General features: G+C 46.9%; 1 protein-coding gene across 16 annotated transcripts in view; it reads right to left on the bottom strand.

Annotated features, from left to right (window-relative positions):
* KCNMA1 (potassium calcium-activated channel subfamily M alpha 1) overlaps positions 1 to 13,267 on the bottom strand; it is a 572,902-nt gene extending 559,635 nt beyond the window's left edge. For 15 of the 16 annotated variants that reach the window (XM_081864220.1, XM_081864214.1, XM_081864225.1 and 12 more), the window contains exon 1: positions 12,643 to 13,125. In XM_081864220.1, the coding sequence (XP_081720346.1) occupies positions 12,643 to 13,008 (366 nt within the window). In that variant the 5' untranslated portion in view covers positions 13,009 to 13,125. Of the gene's footprint in view, positions 1 to 12,642 lie in introns of all 16 variants that reach the window. The other variant, XM_081864215.1, reaches the window with a different exon arrangement.
* Positions 13,268 to 15,549: the final 2,282 nt, after the last annotated feature.

Genomic DNA, 15,549 nt, shown 5'->3' on the forward strand with positions numbered 1-15,549 from the left:
TGTCAAACAATAACAACAATCCCCAAGCATTGTGGGCTCCAGACACCCGATGTATTGTGAAAGTATGCACATTTGTGCTCATGATGGCATACTGGTGCATTCAAGCTATATGAAGCTACAATTTACAGTCAGAACACTGGAACATGTAGTCCACTCTTGTGTACTCCAATGTTCAGCAACAATTACTCAAAGTCTAAGGCAGAGGTCATTGTAGTGTTTGAGTCACGTCCATGTTTTACATATATTCCAGTTCACAAAGGGCTGGAACAGTTCCAGCCCAGGTCTTGCATAGGGGCTCTAGAGACCAGTTCCTAAGGTGGCAAAGGACTGAGATTTCTAGTGCTCTCTTCATTATGCTTGATGTTTGCTTGAGGTTTGGTGTTTTGTTTTGTTTTGGGAAGCGACCATCCTTTGTACTGCTCCTACAACTTACAGTCCTTTCACCGAAGATGCCAAGAGTTGAACCAGTGATCTCCTGCTAGCAAAAAATGTATTCTGCCACTGAGCCATGGACCCCCTAAGAAACCTATTTTTAAAATGTTTAAAATACCCTGGCACTTTCTTGAAAGCTTTAACCAAAATAAGTAGGCTAGTTCATTTGAGAACCAACATAGAAGGTTATTCATTTCATGTTTTGGTTATTCCAGCCTAAGACCATCTGTAATTTGAATCAAAGGCGGGTCAAGACGACTCCCCAAAACATCTGTTTTCACAGAAACAGCTGCCATGTGGTTCAGAGTTGGGTTTGGGCAAATGCGCATGATGCCCACTGGCACTTGGAGGGATTCTATATTAAGCATCATGCATTTAAGGGTACTGCTGGCCTCCAGAGTCAAAGCCAGTGAGAAAATAGAAATATACTAGGCTGCCTTCCTAGTTTTTCATGTCTCTCCCTCTCTCTCTCCACATGAAAGTGTGATATAAGAGAAAATATGCAGACACCCAAATGCCCCTCAAGGTGCGGGAGAGGGGAAGTTGCAAGGAACGGCCAACTCAGTCAGTAGAGATCAGTCAATAGAGCAGCTCAGTCAGTAGAGATCAGGGTCGTTGATTCGAGCCTCACATGGAGCAAAAGATACCTGCACTGCAGGGAGTTGGACAAGATGACCTCAGGGTCCCTTCCAACACTTCGATTCTATGAGCTTGTTCTGGGCCTGAATAAAATTAACCCTTCATTGACTGAACTTATTTTCATAAAAGCCCATCATCCTACCATATCCAAATTAGGTCCCCAATATCTGAAAGATTGTTTCCTTCCTACAGACTCTATCAGGTGTTAAGATCTGCAGAGGTGGCTCTCTTGATAGTTCTGCCCCCCCCCTCTCTATATATGCACCAATGACAACATATCCTATCTAAAGGGCTGTCATATGGAGGATGGAACAAGCTTTTTTTGTCCTGCTCCAGAGACCAGGCCCCAAACCAATGGTTTCAAGTTACAAGAACTGAGATTCTGACTAAACATCAGGACAAACTTTCTGACAGTAATATCTGTTTGATCAGTCTCACAAGAGGTAGATGCTTCTTCCTTGGAGGTTTTTAAGCAGAGGTTGGATGGCCATCTGGCATGTATGATCTGGTTGATATTCCTGAAACGGAGGACTAGAAGACCCTCAGGCCTTCCAACTCTACGATTATCTCTCTTGGTTAAATAAACTTTGTCTTTACCCTTCTTCTATGTTAGTTTTCCTTTCTTCCTTAACTTCAGCAGCAACAAAATATGACCAGGGGATGGGAAAATCTGGAGCTAGGTCAACATTAGTGCACTGTGAGTCTGTTGGAAACAATGAATTTGCCTCAGGTAAAGGAAGGGAGAAACAGGAGGAGAAAATAGATGCCCAGCCAGTGATCAGTCATCCTAGGGCACCTGAGCATGCGTTTTGACACCTGGTACTTGAAATCTAATTCAGGTTCTATCGATAAATTTAAGCTGCAATCCTATACCGAGCCTTCAATGAGACTTACTTTGGAGATCGGATTGCACTCTGAAAGACTGTAAATGTATCCAATTTAGGTTTTTGCTGCTTCACATTGACTGACAAGGGATCTCCCCAAAGTGCCCCAAAATGTCTAGCTGCAAGCTTGCTGGCCATCTTCCAACATTCATAGTGGAGAGGCTCTCCGTTCTACTTTGGATAGCAATACAGGTGGTCTTCTACAATTCACAAGGCTGGCATAGCATAAAATCTGATACATCAATCAAGAACCCAGTCCTTGATACATTTCTTTTTTTAAAAAAAAAGTTATGTGTTAAATACATAAATATAATAAATGATTTAATAAACTGTCTATTATTAGTAGTAGAACAAAATTTATATATTACCCTTTATCAAACGATCCCAGGGTGATGTACAACATTAAAAACATTTTACAGAGCATAAAAAAATTATACAAAGCATAGTAATAGGCAGCATAATAATAAAATAATCATAATAATTGCCCCCCTTACCTTTAACAGGCCCTATGTTATATAATGGCCAAAGGCCTGGGTAAAGAGCAAAGTTCTTGCCTGGTGCCCAAAGATATGTAATGATGGCGCCTGGTGAGCCTCCCTGGGAAGAGCATTCCACGGTCAGGGAGCCACCACAGAAAAGGCCCATTCTCATGTTGCCACATCACACCAAATTCAAGAGGGGCACTGGCATGCACAATCCTCACCTGCTTTGCTGTTTGTACCATTTAGCCTGTGCTGACAGAAAAGGAAGAAGTGATAAGCCAGGGATGGGGAATCTGGGGCCCTCCAAACAGGGGTGGCTGTTGCCCATTAAGACTAGAAAGCAGGGTGCCCAACCGTAGGGGGCACCATAGCCAATGACAGAGCCATCCTCTTCCCTGCTGAGTTCTGCAAGGGGCAACACTGAGGGGGAAGAAGCTGACAACCAGTGCCACCCCAAACCCCAACTGGTTTTAAGAAGACAGGCAGGTGGACCCTCACTGAAGCTGGTGGGGTAGTGCCCCATTCGCCCTAATGGACCAGCCCCCAGATATTGTTGGACTCACACTCTCATCAGGCCCAACCACGATGGCAAATTGCTGGTGATGATGGGAGTTGTAGTCCAATAACATCATGAGGGCCACAGATAAGCACTCTTCTAACATGCTTCCAGCAAGGGGAACACCACAAGATTACCACACAGCCAAAGTCTTTCCATCCCTTCAAAAAACAAACAAAATGTAACTGGATTCTAGTTCCAATCAGCTGCATCCCCAGTCAATGCTCACTATGATGGGAGTTGTAGTTTAGCCACATTTGGAGGGCCACATGTCCCCCAACCCTGATATCATGCTGTCCAACATTTCTCCTGTGAAAATAAGGATGTCCTTTTCAAATTATTGTTGTTGTTGTTGTTGTTGTTGTTGTTGTTGTTATACCCTGGCCATCTGACTGGGTTGTCGCAGTCACTCTGGGCAGCTTGCAACATATATAAAACATGACTCATAGTCAAGCCGCTTCTGACATGACTATGAAAACAAATCCCCATATACGGATGGTAGGTTGGATAACTCCATACCCTCCAACATTTCTCCAATGAAAATGGGGACGACGTCCTAAGGAAAAGCAGGACATTCCAAGTTCAAAACATAAACCGAGATGTCTTCTGTAACTCAGGAACTGTCCCTGGAAAACAGGGACACTTGGAGGGTCTGCGATATAAGTAAGTAAACAATACTCAAGCCAAGGTATTGGGCTTGACTACATAAGGGCAAACTGTGTCCATGCCATTTCAATGGTTAACTGCTATCAAGTGACTTAAGGTAAGGGTGGGGCTTTAGCACCTTATTGTGCCCACAGCCTGGTTGAAGCAAGGCAACTTTGGATCAACTCCAGATGCCGCCAACATTATCCAGAAGGCTGGAAAGACTCCAGGACATTGCAGGTCCGAGCCACAAGCAGAGTCAGGTGCACCTCAGGTCACCCTGACCTGGGTTCTGAAGGTGCAGTGCAAACAGACCTCCTGGAAACATCACAATAAATTCAGACGCTTATGGAATCAACCAGTAACCACCGATATTTCCTTCCAATGCCAAAACGTCCAACTCCACAGTGCATAAGTCCTTTGGGGTAATTATTTTTCTTTTAATTTACAGATGTGTATACTTCTGCATACCAATGATACCCAGGTAGAGACCATTTGCTTACTTTTGGGTAGTCCTGTTTTGCTTCCAAACAGATAATAATAATAATAATAATAATAATAATAATAATAATAGGAGTAGTAGTAATTTATTTATACCCCACCCACCTGGGCAGCTTTCAATAGAATATTAAAATACAATAATCTATTAAACATTAAAAGATTCCCTAAACAGGGCTGCCTTCAGCTTGGGTGATCATGTGATCACCCAAGCTCACATTTAGAATGATTATGGGCCATCTGATGTGCTATTCCTTGCATTTATACACTTTATATCACAATGTCATGAGCAACAACCCAGGAATAAGAATTCATCTAATTCCCCAACATTCCCCCCCCCCACACATTTTTAGATACAAACCAGGACCCAAGTTAAGGGAAGAACATCAAACACAATACATATTTCTAGATCATACAAGCAAACAGTACTTCTTAAAATTGCACAGTTATACTATACTTTTAAAAACTGACATTAATAATTCAATTCATATATTTAATAGAGAAATCACTAGTTATATATATATTACTCTGCTCTGCTGACTGAGCTATCCCAGTTATAAGTAGGGATTCACACAATTGAATACTTCTATATACAAGGGGTAGGGGGCCCCTGCACATAGAATGACTATGTAGACTCTTCCCCCCTCCCTGACTTACTAGTTGTTTTTTAAATGTTCAAGAAAAATTTGGGTTTCTTTTTTTGCTTCTGTAGGAAGGAACACTCCGTTATGTGCGCTCCCACCTGCAGTTTGAAGTGGTACTTCCAGACAAAGGTTTATCACCTCTCAGTCAGAACCAAACTACATGTTATACCACACCAATGGTTTATCCTCTGTCTATCCTTAAACTTAATGCAGTCACAAGGAAGGAGATGCTGCTAATTTGAACAGGGAAGTGGCTTAGAGATTTTCAACTCTGTTTCCCCATGCTATTGTGCCAGTCTAAACCACATACCCCCTAGCTGCTATTTGAAAAGAAATGATAATTCAGGCAACTGCATTCCACCCACCAGCAAAATGTAAGAAAAGGGTGAGGAGGGAAGGGATTCGGACAACAGTGCAGGGAGGGAAATGTTAAAATGCCTCCAGGTTGCATGTGAAGTCCAATTAGCAGTTCCTTTCCCTCACTATAGCTGCATTTAGTAAAAGCAAACAGGGGAAGATTAATCAACTACTAATCTCCTGATGCAGCATGCAGTGAGAATAAAGTCATGGGAACTAGGCCCTTATGTTCAAAATGATGCCTCCTTTAATAATAATAAAAAACCACACTGTATACAATACCAGCATGGTTTGCCAGGAAAATGGCCAGAACCTCTCTTCCTTTTTTTTCCTCTCTAGTATGTTCATTTGTATGATTTGCAAGGAGGAGGATTTTATGTGGGAGAGATTCAAGCATTTGACATCTTCCCACAGACACACTTGCAATCTGAAATGGTGCAGCTCAGCAATGGATAATGTGGGTCTTCTTTGGCTGATCTGCTTCTCCCTCTTGTATGGAAGCAGTGCCTTAAATCCCAGTCAGCTTTCCTCCACCTGCTGCCCTCCAGATGTTTCAGACTGCAGTTTCTATCATCCCTGACCATTAGGCACATACTGCCTGGGGATTATGAGAGCTGTTTTTATCACATATTTTTTATGCTGTGACCCCCCCCCCCCGAGATCTAAAGATGAAGGGTGACACTAAATAAATAAATAAATAAATAATGACAACAACTACAACTACTACAACACCACGGAATTATTAGCACCTCTCCAGGAATCGTTGGGGGAATTCTGTGGAGGGAGCCATGATAGTTACATTAATATAAAGCTTATAAAGAGGTTTGTATTGTAGAATATGCTCCCTGCCCCAACATATACCCTTAAAAGTACAACTCTGTTTAGAAAATCCAGGTGTCTTTGAAAATCTCCCGCTTGCTTTCCTCTGCCCTCTGCCAGACAGACACTCACAGCTCTGAATTTGTTTGCTCCCAGGCATAAAATCATTTCTCCACACGGCGGAAACCAACCCTCACATAACTAAGATGTGTGGGATTGAAAGCAAGGGGTGTCACCCAGGAGTGAGCAGTCTTATTTATTTTTATTTTTTGTTTCAGCTACTTTGCATTTCCTTTCACACATTGGAGGGCCAACCGTTCCTAAATATAGTGAAAGTTTTTGCTTTGTTCCATTCCCTGCTGGAAATAAACCTTACCCATTCTCCCTTTCTTCCCTTTCCATTATATCATGGCATCAGAAACCTTAAGGTGCAAAGTATGCACAGCTAAACAAGTTATTTGGGCAGTAACAAGACAGAAAATCAAATAAGTGGGGATTTGTGTAGCCCCTTTAATGGCCAAAAAAATACAACAACAAGAAATGAAATAACATAATTTCCTGATTTTTAATGACACCCCAAAACACTGACAGAGGTGCATGCCTCAATTTGCCTGTTAGGGCCCTGGTTAGGGCTTTCTAACATATTGAGAAGATGGAGCATTCAGAAAATTAGAGAAAAGAGCTCTCACAAGAGAGGAAACTGAATGCATGAAAGCATACTAGGCATTCTCCAACCAATACTGGTCTGAAGCTCATATGGCTGAACAGTGACAAAGGAGAGTTAGAGGAAAAAGAAAACAAATCAAGTTTTGGTGAAATGAAGACAGCCCAGCGGCCATGTATTTTGTAAATGTGTACAATTACTCAACCAAGGAACACATTTTAATGATATGAAATGTATATTTAAAACAACAGACCAGAAGGACACATAGGCCTTTCAATGTCAGTAATGTTAGCTAGAGAAAGGCAGTAAGAAAACCTACACAATATACAACCTGGCCAGGAAACATCAACAATATATGGCATGTTCAAAAATAATGTTCGACTGTGCAATATGGTGCTTTCAGTTTTGAATGAGAAGGCTTCTTTTCAAAGACAGTTTATGAAGTGTCAGCTATTAGCTTACTCAGGGGCTTAGGGAGGGCAGCATGCCAGGAGGAGTGCCATCTCTGCAGTTTCTCTTGGACTTTAAGCACAGCACAGTACAGCACTATTCAGCCACCCTGTACTACTGACGGTGAATGAGATAAAGTGGAGATGTGTGACTCTCCAGATTTATCAACGACTCTTTGAGAGACGCTGCAGGGTTAACTGACTTGGCAAGTGGGACATATAAGAGCCCACTCTGGCTGTAGAAATTGCTAATACTGCTGGACATTCAAAGGGTGGAAACTTGTTCCTACAACCGAGTCCATGAGGATGACTTGGCAGGATGACCTGGCAACCCACAGAAGAACTATAGGTACTTTGTTCAATTCTGTAACTTTGGGATCAGGTGCTCAAAGGAAATATAGGTAGTGCTGGTAATCATCTCCAAACAATTTCTGGGTATTTGCTGACTTCTGGACTCCTTAAATATGTTTCTTGCAACAAACAAAGGAAAGCACTAGAATATATTTATTAATATATATAAACATAGAGAGAGGGACGCGGGTGGCACTGTGAGTTAAACCACAGAGCCTAGGGCTTGCCGATCAGAAGGTCAGCGGTTCAAATCCCCGTAACGGGGTGAGCTCCCGTTGCTCAGTCCCTGCTCCTGCCAAGCTAGCAGTTCGAAAGCAGGTCAAAGTGCAAGTAGATAAATAGGTACCACTGCGGTGGGAAGGTAAACAGCGTTTCCGTGTGCTGCTCTGGTTCGCCAGAGGCGGCTTAGTCATGCTGTCCACATGACCCGGAAGCTGTACGCCGGCTCCCTCGGCCAATAAAGCAAGATAAGCACCGCAATCCCTTTAAACATAGAGAGAGAGAGAGAGAGAGAGAGAGAGAGAGAGATAGGAAACTCCTTCAGACCTATCTAGCTACCGTATTTGGCTTTCCTTTCTGAGGAGCCAGTTCTCTTCAAAAATATACATTTGTCATCATATAAATAGGGACGAGTGTTACAGCCCCAACAAATCTTCCTTTCCAAAAACTCGCATTTCCATTTCCCCTCCACAAAAAGAATCTCTTCAGCAGGAAAAGGCTATTGCTGTTATTTACTTAGCAAGTCAAAATGAATTTTAAAGCTTCAAAATACCCCATAGCTTATGATAGCATCCTTTCCAGAGTAAAACCAGTTTGAAATTATGGCAATTCGTCTGCTGGAAGATCACAGGCACTTTTAGGAAACTCTGAGCATTCTACGACTTAACTACACCCCCCCCCAAAAAAAAACACCTCAGAAATTAGGAAGTAATTGCACAAGATGCAATGCATAAAGCATACTTGAGCCCCCACCTATTTTGATGGGATTTAGATGCACCTAACTTTCTCAAGGTTGCATTAATAATTCTCAGCATAGCAGTGTTATTTCTGTCATCACACAGACACACATACATCCCTACTTCATCACCACTTTCAAATTAAAAATAAAAATGAATCCACGTTTGCACAGCCAGGTTATGCCATATCTTGGGGGAAGCAGGGGAAGCCGATAGCTGAATATCAAATCATGACAGCAACCTAGCAACCATATATATTTAAAAGGTTTGGGTGCTTTTTGTGTAGCTGGGTGCCAGGAATAGCTGAAGCAGATCTATTCTTCCATTCGTAATCCGAAAAATGTGAAAAGGGGAAGGGAGAAACTCCAGCTGCTGGTCTATTTTGGAGGGTCCAAATAGCCTGTCAGATGCCACGTTAGCAAATATAGAGCATTAACACTGTTTTAGCTAAAAAGCATTCTTACAAAGACTGGGGTGGGTGGGTGGGGATCCTCATTATACTCTGTTTCCTAACCTTCAAAATGGGATGGCATTTTAAGCATATTCTACCTTCTGGGTAGCTATACGTAAAACTGGAAGGGGAAATCCTAACAAAGCAGCTGTAAGCCACATTACACATAGTTTGGAGTAATCCCACTGAGCAGGAAATGGCTGTTGGCTTCACTGTTTGCCTTGACAAGAATCTCAAATCCACAGTGGGGAAATATATTTATTAGGACCTACCCAAGCATCACAAAATAACAGTTCTCCAGAACTCTTCATCAGACTATGTATTAAGCAAAGGGGGAGTGGGAGGGGCGTGAGAAAGAAAAAGTTGCCATGATGTTAAAGTCCTTAGCAAGAGTCGAGTCATCCCTTTACAGGAAGTTGGCAGTGAAGAGGCAACACTTTGCTTCCCTGAGACGTCCCTTTTGAGCTCTTTCTTGATGGATTTTTTGTTAAAGCTGACATGCTCCAGGTTTTAGTGGGCCTCTAAAGGTTGAGGCAGAAGGGAGATGGCAGGGTTGGCACTGCTCACATTCACTGGGCTGATTCACACATATCTGCTCATCACTTGATGAGAAAGGAGACGTTTCACATCTCAAATGCAACTGAGTCCATTCACATGCCGAGCTGCACATCTGGCAATGGCATGCATGCGGAAATGGGCCCAGGGAGGGACAACCAAGAGGGTGTCACCAATGCAGAAGGATAACGATTAGCCAAGTCAACAGCTTCACACAAATATATATGAAAAATAAGCTGCCTTGAGACAACTTTGTCATCATTTCACCTTTCAGCAGTGGTTGCCCCCATCGCCCTCAGGTGTACGGGGAACTGAAGCAGCATGAACCAAGAAATCTTGCTTACACCATGTTCCATCATTTGCCAGATTTCATGGAGAACCTTTTGCCCTCCACATGTTGCTGAACTACAACCCCAATCACCCCAGCCATTGGCAATGCTTGCAGGGGCTGATGGGAGCTGTAGTTAAGCTACATCCAGAGGGCCAAAGGTTCTGCATCACTGGTATAACACATGAAACATTGGTGACAGGTGTGGATTTTCCGCAGGTGTTGGCTTTCCAGTCTTATTTTTTTACTCCTAGTCTCACAGCAGCAGAGACCTACAGCCAGTGAGCAGGAGATGGAGTCAGGCAGCAAAACGCAGTGGCTGGCTGACTTGCTCAGTGTAGCTCATGGCTCAGTATGGCTTGTTTTGCGTAAGTGGTATGGGACTTCTTTTGCTCAAATGGAGGGCAGAAGGCTCTAGAGGCAGTGTCTGAACATCATGGGACTCAGGCTACAATCCTGAACACAATGAGGCTGCTTAAATCCTACCAAAGTCAATGGGATAGGAGTAACCCAACTATGCACAGGATAGCCACCGACTGACCCAGTCCAGAGAAATTTACATAGCAATCCTTTGCAAGTCTACAGAAAGCTAATTCTCACTGTGTTCCATGTGCTTGCTCCCTAATAAGTGTGGTTTAGGACTGCAGTCCTAGTTGTGCTTCCGTCCCACTGAAATCAACAGCACAAGTTAGTTGTGACCTGCCATTTCAGTGGGTCTCATGAGTGAGCAGCTTTCTCTGGATCAGGGGCAATATTTCCAAGACCAGTCCTAGGTCGGCTGTAGCCCAAGTATTGGAGCGTAACACACAAATGCAGAAGTAAATTCCATTGAAATCAATGGGAGGCTTGCACCAAAGTACCTGGAGAGACCACAAAATATTTGGCCCACTGCAATCAATAAACACAAGCCTTCCTGCACAAGCACCAGCCAAAGAAACAACAGCTGTGTGCTTCTCTGTAGCTCCCTGCTTCTTACAGTGGAGCTTGCATGGGAGTACCTCCTCACAGGATTCTGCCCAAAATGTGTTTTCGGACAGCCGAAATCCCAAATGTCTTGAGTTAACTGAATGCAATGGGCAAGGGTCCCATGGATTTCAGAGAGGGTGAGATACTCAAAATCCTGGTTCCTGCGATATGTGTGTGTAGATACAGACCTGTTTCCCACCACCACCTATTGCTCAGTTATTTTACTTGACAGTTTTCAGCAGTCACCTTAAGGGGGGCAATGTGGCCAGGTCTCTTCCACAACAATACTTCTGGCAAGCTATAATGTTTCTGCCTCTACAGTACCTATGGGATTCTCCCTCCATGGCAGATGACAATTCCACATGGATTCTGCTTACAAAGAAGGGCAGAAAGAGCCATACAGAGTGGCTCAATTTGAATTCTGACCTTAGAGGGAGCAAATTTTTGATTAAATGGGAAGAAACAGGGGTGAACGAGAAGGGGTGGGCAGTGTGTGATTGTTTCAGGAATATTCACCCATTTAAATGTCTTCTTTGTGTTCTGTTTACATGTATTTTCACAGTCTGCCATCACTTCTGGCAAGTATTGCAAATGGCAAATCCCGAATTCCCCCTTTCCTCACCAAAACGCATTCACTGTCATTAGATCTAACATGAATGGGCAGTAAAACTCTTGAATTGGATTATACATATTCTGAGTTACCATTTGTAACTTTGGGGGCCACCGAATCCATGTTGTTATCTAGTTTATACATTGATTTGTTACCACCTATGGCTAAACCAAACAAAATGTGATTTGGACATAGCAAAATCAACAGTACTTGCAGTTAGAAAGTCAAACCCATCAGAGTGCAGGAGAGACCTGGCAGCAATAACAGAGCAAATAGGGTAGCAAGTTTATTACTGCCAAGGTATGTTTCCTTCCCAGCCCGTGTGAGGTGGGGAGGAGTAGCTGAAGCCATCATTCAACAAGGAAAAGAGGAACCACCACCACTGTTCTGAAGACTCCCTGTCCACTTCAGACAAAAAAAGTCTCAACCTTTGAACCTCAGCTCACCCATGGCCACTACTGAACTGCTGGTCCAACACATTTTTATCCAGAATCTGAGGTTATTGCCTTTTGAGGATGTCTTTAACTTTTCATGCCACAGCAACAACAACGAAGGCCCTCTGCTCTCCTAGTACCAAAGCAGCAGGAGGCAACCTGGGGCAGCAAACACACAACAAACAACTCTTGCTGAACTGATGATGGTTAGAAGGCAGGAGGTTGAATTACTGTCATTGTGTTAGAGTAACAATAAACCTTTGATGTTACTACTCTGACTTCTATTAACGCTAAAACTCAATATATGGAAAACAGTATCAGAAGAGGAAGAAAGGGAAAATGGAAGGGGGAAATGAAGAGAATAGTAAACAAAGGGGCATGGGGAAAACATGGAGAAGGGACACAGTAAATTAGAAAGGACTAAAAGAAGTGAAGGAAAGAAAATGAATCTTCCCATCCCTTGCAGTTTACTTGGGACTAGGGCTGCAGTCCCTGAGTCCTTTGAAAGAAGGGCTTCTGAAGAAACAGGTTTAGGACTGAGCTGCAGGTGACATTCAAAAGCACTTGCTCTCCTAAGCAGATGCCCTCAAGAATGAAGCCTCTGAACTCACTGGGACCCATTTCCCTGTCAACACCCAAAGGCTCCAGCTGCACGGTTGCAATCTTAACATACAGCTTATTTGTAAGTTTCCCTGAAATGAGTTGCAAATAATACCAGGGATAGAAGGGCCGCTTCACACATTCTGCAGGTGTAAACCCTCACCTTCCCCCCACTCCACGGCCATTCGCAGCTCCCTGGAGAAGACAACTGCAAGGCACACGAATGTGCGCGCTTTGCACGACCTCAGCTTCCAGCCCCGCACTAGGCAACGTGTGAAGCGGCCCTCAAGCGGGAGAACCCGGGAAGGAAGAGAAACGTTACCTTCTCCTTGCCCCCACAGTGGCAGCAGACGGTCCACAAGTACTTGAGGGTCCTCCAGAGCAGGATAATAAAGAGTCCCCCGAAAAAGGTGACCATGGACGAGGCCAGGAAGGCCCACCACATGCGCTGCCCGCTGTCGCAGGGGACCTCCATGGTCATGGGGATGATGACCGCGTTGATCGCCTTGGCGGGCGCCGAGGAGGAGTCCGCGTTCAGGTTGCTGCTGGCGCTGATGGGGCTGTTCATCTTAATGCCGCCGCCGCTGCTGCCGCCGCCGCCGCCTCCTCCCGAGTAGTAGCTACTGGAGCCGCTGGAGCCGCCGCCGCCGCCGCCGCCTCCGCCGCCGCCGCCGCTGCCATTTGCCATGGCTAACAGCGGGCAGGGCGCGCCGCCGGGGCCCCGGGGAGCTCCCGCTGCTGCTGCTGCTGCCGCCGCCAGCGCCCTCGGCCAAGCCCATCCCCAGCCATAGCGCTGCTCTTCGGCGGGGAGGCGCGCAAGCCGAGCCTCAGCGCACGCACGTCCAGGCAGGCGGCCGCCGCTCGGCACCTCTCGCTCTGGCGCCCTCGCCGCCGCCTTCCAAGATTCCGGCGCGAGGGAACCGAGCGGGAAAGAAAGGCGCCGCCGCCGCCGCCTCCCGGTAGCCAAATCAGCGGCTCCCCCTTCTCCCCACCCCCCTCCCCGAAATCAAGCCAGCAGCCACCCCTCGCGCCGGCACCTCACGACGCCCGCCACGAATGGGAGAAGGCGGGCGCGCGGGCGGGCAGACGCGCGCAGGTCCCGGCCGAGATCCGGGATTCGTCCCTTGGTCGCCTCACGATTTGAGCGCCAAGGCGGAGAGCGACCCCTCGTCAGTCGCGCCCTCGCGCTCTCTCTCTCTCTCTTCACCGACCGGAGAGTGAGCCCACGCAGCCCTGCTCGTTCGGCGTCTCCCTCCGGCAAGTCCAGCCCCTTCCTCTCTCCTAATTCAGCCTCCTCCACTCGCCCAGCCGGGCTTGCGTCGTCGCTGCGGCGGCCGCCGCCGCCTCGCCTGCCATCCTCGGCTGCTGCTGCTGCTGCTGCTGCTGCACGGCCGCCGCCTCCTCCTCCTCCTCGCCGCCCGTTAGCAACGCGCCCAGCTCGCCGTTGCTGCGCGCCTCAGCTTCCCGGGCAGCTGGCGTAGGAGACTCGCCGGGCGCGCGGGAGGAAAGCGGCGCCTTGTGATTCGGCCGCTGAGGAGGCGGCGGCGGCGGTTCGGCTCCCCAAGAAGAAGAAGAAGGGGCTCCCCTCACGGCTGGAGGCCGAGCACGGACGGCTCCTGCCGGGCCAAGCTGCTGCCTGGTCTCGGGGCTCTCTCCAGGCTCCCCCTCGCCTCCTCCCAAACGGCCCTGCGCGCTTCTCGGAGGCTGCCTCGAACAGATGGAGGCGAGCGAGAGAGCGACGCGCTTTACAGGTAGCGGCGCAGCAGCGGCGGGAGGAGCCAAAACGCAGGCGGCCCGTGTGACCTGCCGCTTCAACAAGTCCTCCTCGCACCACGCAGAGAGAGAAGGCGAAGGGCTCCGCGCGTTGCTTGGACGCGGAGCAATTCGAAGGGCCGAGGAGGCGGCGGCGCAAGAGGGACGCGCAAAAAACCCTGCGCGATCCTGGCACTTGCTGAATGGCGTGACGCACTGGCTGTCACTCTCTTCTCTCGCTCGCTCCCCCACTCCCGCTAGCTAATACGGTTGGAGTCCCAATACACCGATGTTTTCCCAGCCGCTCTCTCTTTCTCAGCGGATCTCAGTGACTTGCATGCCTAATGGTCGGGTCGGGGAGGAAGGACCCCAAATGGCAAGAAGGAAAGGCGGAAGAGCAGAGAAATCGGCCTCGCCGCACCCCGGCTCGCCTGTTTGCCATTCATTCTTTCTCTGTTTTCCTTCGTTCTCCATCGGAGGAGCAATGAGACATAGCGAGCACCCCCGAGAGGGACACGATCCCCGCCGATTCAAGGCTGCTCTTGAAACCCAGCGTTCGGCTGGGATGGTTGGCGCTGTTGTTGTTCTTTATCGCGGCCCAGATCTGAAAGCAATCTTTGGCTGAGGGCAGGGAAGGAGGCCGTGGGGTCTGGGAAAATGAACGAGAGCAGCGAGCCGGATCTTGTGCCAGGGTTGAGTTGCAGAAACAGGTGCTTCGCGATGCGGGGGGGGGGGTTGTTTTGTTTTGTGCGGGCTTTTGTCGCTCTCGCTTTTAAAGCGAAACACCCACCAGGATTTTATTTTTTAAAAACATCTTCGTGGTTTTAAAATTGGCACAGATAGCAGAGTGGGGGCAGAGAGAGAGAGAGACTGACTTAATCCCAAAATGCAACAGAAGCAGCCTGGCAATGAAACCTACATGACATGCAGGGGGAGGGGAGAATTCCAGGAGAAAGTAAAGCCCATTGTCAACGTCACAGCGACTGGGTTCAGCCCGAGTCTCCCCTCGCGCGGAATTCCCAAGGCGCAAAAGCGAGTGCGCCTGGAGACCATTTGCACACGCGCCCCTCCGCGCCATTCGCAGAGATCTAAGCAGATCCATCCTCTCGCTCCCTCTCTCCAGCAGTAAACACCGCCGAGTCCGGCTGTGCACTGACGGACATGCTCTCCTGTCCGTCATATGTTTATAGCTCCTGCATAAAGCCACCATTATAAAATAATCGTTACTTAACCTATGACACAAGTGGTGTCCATTTTGGCATCTGTCACTGGGTTGTTTTTTCTTTCGCCTAAACTGTCAGCTACTTGGGACTTTTACAGTGTTCCCTTTTGAATTATTGTGCAAAATAAAATAATATTATCTAATCCTCCATGCAGACAGGGAGTGCAATCCAGTGAGGGGTTCTCTTGCACAATCCCCACTGAAATCCCATTCATTTCTATGGGTCAACTGCCCATGAGATTGCAAATCCTGCAA

This window comes from Podarcis erhardii (assembly GCF_964252035.2).
Source record: "Podarcis erhardii genome assembly, chromosome: 5".
NCBI lineage: Eukaryota > Metazoa > Chordata > Lepidosauria > Squamata > Lacertidae > Podarcis > Podarcis erhardii.